Below are 5,649 nucleotides of genomic sequence, written 5' to 3'. Positions count from 1 at the left end.
ATATACTTTAAAAATAATTCATATGACCATTCATCTGAATATGAGATTGTATGACCTTTTAGGATGAACAATTTGTGCATCACCTCATAACTGCATCAAATCTAATAAATGCCCAACTGAATCTGAACACCTTTTTATCGCCCTCCAGTGGAGCGAATCCACACTGCTACTGTGGAGGGAGTCACAGAAATTAGATGTGCAAATTCAAAGAGCATCTTCCAATCACGTTTTCATTCACCCTCTCAATTACTGTTTATTAGCCTACATCAGCAATACCCGTTTAGATAATGACAATCGCAGCATGCCTCACTGATTTGGTATCAACTGCTATATCCATTTCAAACCCCGCAGCATTCGCGTGACGTGTTGTGGCATTGCACTTGATTTTTGCTCCAGGTATTATCCAACTGAGACCAGCAATGTAGAGGTGAAAAAAACGGTACACTAAGACATTCAGCAGGTAAAGACCATAGGGAATACTATGAATAGACATAAAAATTTTTAGGAAAAATAAATAAATCTGGTTATCTTACCAACACTTAACTTAAAACGTATATAAATTTAGTACTAATCTGAAAAATATCACTAAGCTGAACTTAGTTTAAATGTTTTTTCCCGCTACATTCTTGTCTAGCACACTGTTATTCTGACTCTAGCAGCATTTTCTCATGATGGCTGACCAGAGCTTCATCATGCCTTTTTGTAACAGGACACCAAATATAGTCCCTGTCAGTAGTGCTCCACACACACGTCCCTGCCCAATTCAGCCTTTCATCATTTGATTGAAGAGTTTGTTTTTATTAAGAAGGCTATACCAGACGCATAATCACTATACACTGATTTAACATTACCTTTACAATTAAATTCTTCACTGAAATTACAGAATAAATATATGCACATTTTTCTTCAAATCTTTGTGAGAGAGAAAACATTAAAAGTGCCTCCTACAAAGCCGTTAGTGGGTGGCGATGGGGAATCCAGAAGTAATGGAGGGGTGGGGTGGGGGGTTGGGGAGAAGGGGGAGAAGGGTTGGGTCTTAACAAAGTGTGTGGAAATATCCAGAAAACCTTCGGCATTGTCTTATTGTAATATTCACAAATGTTTTTGCCATCCGTGCGTCGGCGCATCCTTTTTACGAGAAGCACCCTGATATAGACAGAAGTCCTCATTAATAGTAATAACCATATTAATAAGATATAAAAATTAAATAGAACACTGAACTGTAAATGCGTTGCAGTATCTCTGTTCATAATGTCATTGGATAGTTCTGAGAAAATCCTCTCACTTCCTGCACCGAAGCAAGTGCATGCAGCAAACTGCAGTTCATTTTAATATATATATGTATATATATTCTTTTTTTCTCTCTTTTGATCATTTCCTACAAACTTAATGTGCACGGCCTCCGGGTGTTTGTACATCCTAGTCAGGGGAAAAAGAGAGAAAGAAAAACCCCAAAATCAGGGAGACGTCCAGCTCCCGTGCGTCTTCAGTGAATCTGGTACAGCATCGTGTAATTCCATAAAAATGGATTTTAGTGACAGATGTAGGATGGTTTGTATGTTTTATTCCCCAGTGCCCCTCTTGTTTCTCTTTTCCTCTCTCGTGGACTTATTGAGATATTTATATATTATAAAAATAACGGCTGTTGACATTGCTGGCTACTCTGAAAAAAAGGCACTTAATTGAATTATCTGAGAATGGCCTCTCCTCCAAAGTGATTTGGGGGGGAAACATTGTGACTGTAATATAATATTTTATTTTATATCATGCTGCATTTTCAAGTTGGTTTTTTTATGCTTGTTTTGTTTCATTTTTTTTTAACATGGATTTTGGGTGAGTTCGTTTTGAGGGTGGCAAAGTGAATAAGTTGACGTTGTGTCTTTTTTTTTTTTGTCCATGGGCTAGAGATGTTAAAACCGATAAGACTTTTCCAAGACTTCGAGGTAATCCGGCTTGGTTTGAAGTTTGGCCCTCAACTCAAGGTAATCACTTTGGGACGGGTCGGGATAGCAACCTTTTCCCGCTGTGAAAAGCAACGTCTCCTTTAGCCGTGCATCCTGCTGCAAATCAGGGTACTGCATGCCTGGTGGGTGTGCATGCGCCACATGCATGTCCTTTAATTTGGGTACTGTCCCATACAAACAGTCTACAAAACCAACAGTAGGCGTGGGCCTCTGACTGTCAATCACTGTTGGGCAGAGCCCTCCATTCTCATGAAATCCTGCCATGTCAGCCGTGGTGTGGTTGGCTGTAACAATGGTGTTGAGCTGAGAGTTGGAGACAGCCAGGGTCCACTCTCTCTCTTTCTCTAATAAGGTTCTGTAGTTACTGTTGCTACTGCTCCCATTGTCTTTCTTCTCAGAAAACTGTGCTCTCTCCTCCTCTGCTATCTCCCCTTCTCTAGGTTTATAAATGGGGTTGTTACACATCTGAGTCACAGGATGAGGGATGTAATCATAGACGTGGCCATGAGCATGTGTGTGACTAGCATGGGTGTGTGTGTGCATACTCTGCGTAGGTTTCTCTGGTGTGCCAGTGTTCCCGGAACTGCTTTGCCTTGGTGGGTCCTCAAAAATTCTGCATTGCATTTGGATCCCTGTCAGATCTACCTCAGAACGTTTCCGGAAGGGCAACTTTTTCCGGCGACGAAGAACAAAAGCAAAAAGCCCAGCGGCCACAAACACAGCAGATATGAAGAGGATTAGTAGGCTAAGGATGAGGACAGACAGTGGGACAGCACCTCTCCCACCTGCCACCCCCATGTCAGAGCTCCCTGTGGTGAAGTCATTCCCACCAGGCAGAGCTGGGGATGGGCCTGAAGAATATTTAAGCTCGGGACAGATGACTTCAACCTCAAGTGAACGCAGATCCTTCCCAAAAGCAAACTCTGGTGTCTTACAGATGACATCTCCAACTACAATAACAGAGGAGAGCTTTTCCAACCACTGTTTGAGGGGAATGATATCACAGGAGCAGTCCCAGGGGTTCTGATGGAGATCAATCTGGACAATCGAGGTCAGATGCTCCAGTACACCATGCACGGGCAAGGAAAGGAAGTAATTGTTGCGGAGGTTGAGACGTGCAAGGTTGGTTCCAGCAAAGGCATCAGTGGGGAGGGAACGCAACAAGTTGTCATTGAGAAAAACCAGCTGGAGATTTGGCATCAGGGAAAAGGAATGAGGCTGTATTTCACGAATGACATTATACTCAAAGTAAAGATAACTCAACATATGAAGCCCCCGAAACATCCCAGGGGTGAGTCTCTCAATGTCATTCCCATTCAAATATAAACTTTTCAAGTTCGGTAGGTTGATAAAGGCGCCTTCCTGGACATAAGATATCCGATTGTTACCTAAATGCAGTAAATCCAAACTTGAGAAGTTCCAGAAATCAGAACGATAGATCTTCTGTATTAGGTTTCCACTGAGATACAATTTCTTGGCATTGAGGGGCCGTGGAAGAAGCTCTGAGATGTTATGAAAGCTTTTCTCTTTACAGTTTACCGTTAGCCCCAGGTCATTGATATGAAGATTGCAAATACATCCAGCAGGGCAAATTATTGGAATAGGGGGCCTTGTTTGATAACCTGCAATTGGGGGCTGGTTGATGCCTGGGTAGATGCTACGGGGAGTTGGGGGGTTCTTTGTGGGTCGAGGTCGTTTGGTGGGTTTTACAACTCTTTCCTTGTATTCCACAGAAGAGGCTGTGTTGTGAAAGGAGGAGAGCATTGAGGAAGGTTTAGTAGGCCATGTGTTCTCATTGTTGAATGGAATCCTGGGAATTCCCAGCTTGGCCTCTATCTCTGCATCCGAGAGCAAAGGACAGAGCTCACTGCGTTTGATTTCCCTTAAGTCTTTCCCATGTAAGTGGAAAGGATATTCACATGTGATTTCACCCACTAAAGCTGTGTAGGGAATTCTCTCCAGCCATGTTTTTAACTGGACAATTTCACAGACACAGTTCCAGGGGTTCTCCTCTAGCTGGATTTCCATTAAGCTCCTCCCAATATACTCCAGTGTGCCCTTGTATGGCAATGTCTTTAGTCTGTTTCCTCTCAAGTCCAGATGTGTGAGTGACACAGACCTAAAAAGATAATTTGGGAGCACAGGAATCAGATTGTCATTTAATATAAGTACTCTCAATTTGTGAAGGTGTCTGAATGCACCACTTTCAATCCTTTTGATAACATTGTAATCTGCCTGGAGATACTCTAAACTATCCAAGCCCAGGAAAGTGTCATTCCGGAAAACTTCTAGTTTGTTTTCATGCAGGAACAGCCGTTTGAGTATTCCTAAGCCATTGAACGCTCCGGCGTGAATATCTTGCAAGGCGTTGTTGCCCAGATTAATGGATATGGCATTGTTAAGGTGGAGGAAGCTGTTAAAGTAAAGCTTCCTCATGGAGTTTCTCTGCAGGTTGAGCTTGAAGGGCCGGCTCCATATCTGGGAGATCTGGCTGATATTTGTAAATCCTTTATTGTCACAGTGGACGTGGAAGATGCCCTCTTTGACCTCACAGTAGCAGGGCTCGAAGCAGGGCTCGTCGATCTCCTCCGAGTCCTCCAGTAGTGGGATCGGCGTGGTCCATCCTAAGGCTATGGTGCTCAGCAAGGTAACCCACAGCATCCTTGCTGACACCAAAGGGATGAAGTCTTGGCTCCAGGGACAGAGCCACTTCACAACACTGCAACAGAAAACAGAGAAGGAGCGGAGGAAGGGCGGGGGTGGGGGAGGGAAGCGGGTGTCGTAATTACACATACAGGTACACGCATGCCCTCAACCAAGAAATGTTTGTGTCAAAAAAGACAGGCAGATGGGATAGAGAGAAGAGAGGAGAGAAGAGGAGGTCACATTAGTTTCAGTAGAATGCAAGGCAAATCTTGAAAATAATACCAATGAATTAGAAAATCATGGAACCCTACTTTCAATTTTGCAATATTGAAGAGTATTTAAAAAATATGTGTGAGGCATCTTTGTAGGGCTAATATGCTGCACAAACAAATCTCTACATTAAGACAGTTAACTTTACCAAATAGGATGGAAAAAGTCATTTGTTATGGAGCAAATATGCTGGTAAGCACGCAGAAAATCACCTGAGATATTTTTATCACATTGAATAAAGAAGGTAACCACAGCAGGGTGAGGTTAGTGGTGAGTATAAGTTGCCCCTTCGCAGTATTTATTGCATAACAGGGACATCAATCCCTCTTTCAATAAACTAGAGTCCAGAAAAGCTTGGTGGAAATGGGAGCAGGTGCTTTGAAGGTCTAACGCTGAATGAAGACGGGATAAGGTGCCCGCTTGGTATCCACAGTGGGGCTAAATACGGATTATTGTGACGCTTTCTTATTTATTTTTTTTCTCCTTAAAATTAAATATCAGCACAATTAAATATCACTATTATGACTCAAGAAAATGTGACAGAAGAAATATATACGCCTGAAAAATACGTAAACAACGCCACTACAGCTTCACGCTAGGCCTGAACTGTCAAATGTAAAAACGTCAGTAACGTGTTGAAATAGGTAAAATAGTTTCGTTAATCCGATCTGCAGAAAACGAGAAATTACAGCCCTTTGCCTGGGGTTAATTCCCTGTATAACTGAAACATTAGTGTCTATTCCAGCGTAGTTAAACCTGTATTTTTTTT

At 42.4% G+C, this 5,649-nt stretch overlaps 1 protein-coding gene across 2 annotated transcripts in view; it reads right to left on the bottom strand.

The window, feature by feature from the left end:
* Positions 1–30: 30 nt before the first annotated feature.
* Positions 31–5,649, bottom strand: part of slitrk3a (SLIT and NTRK-like family, member 3a) — a 7,294-nt gene continuing 1,675 nt past the window's right edge. For both annotated transcript variants that reach the window (XM_005720542.1, XM_005720543.1), the window contains exon 3: positions 31–4,683. In XM_005720542.1, coding sequence (XP_005720599.1) covers positions 1,911–4,625 — 2,715 coding nt within the window. In that variant the 5' untranslated portion in view covers positions 4,626–4,683 and the 3' untranslated portion in view covers positions 31–1,910. The remainder of the gene's footprint in view (positions 4,684–5,649) is intronic.

Source organism: Pundamilia nyererei, unplaced genomic scaffold (genome assembly GCF_000239375.1).
Source record: "Pundamilia nyererei isolate P.nyererei 1_Seehausen unplaced genomic scaffold, PunNye1.0 scaffold00003, whole genome shotgun sequence".
Lineage (NCBI taxonomy): Eukaryota > Metazoa > Chordata > Actinopteri > Cichliformes > Cichlidae > Pundamilia > Pundamilia nyererei.
This window is presented reverse-complemented; position numbering and strand designations above follow the sequence as displayed.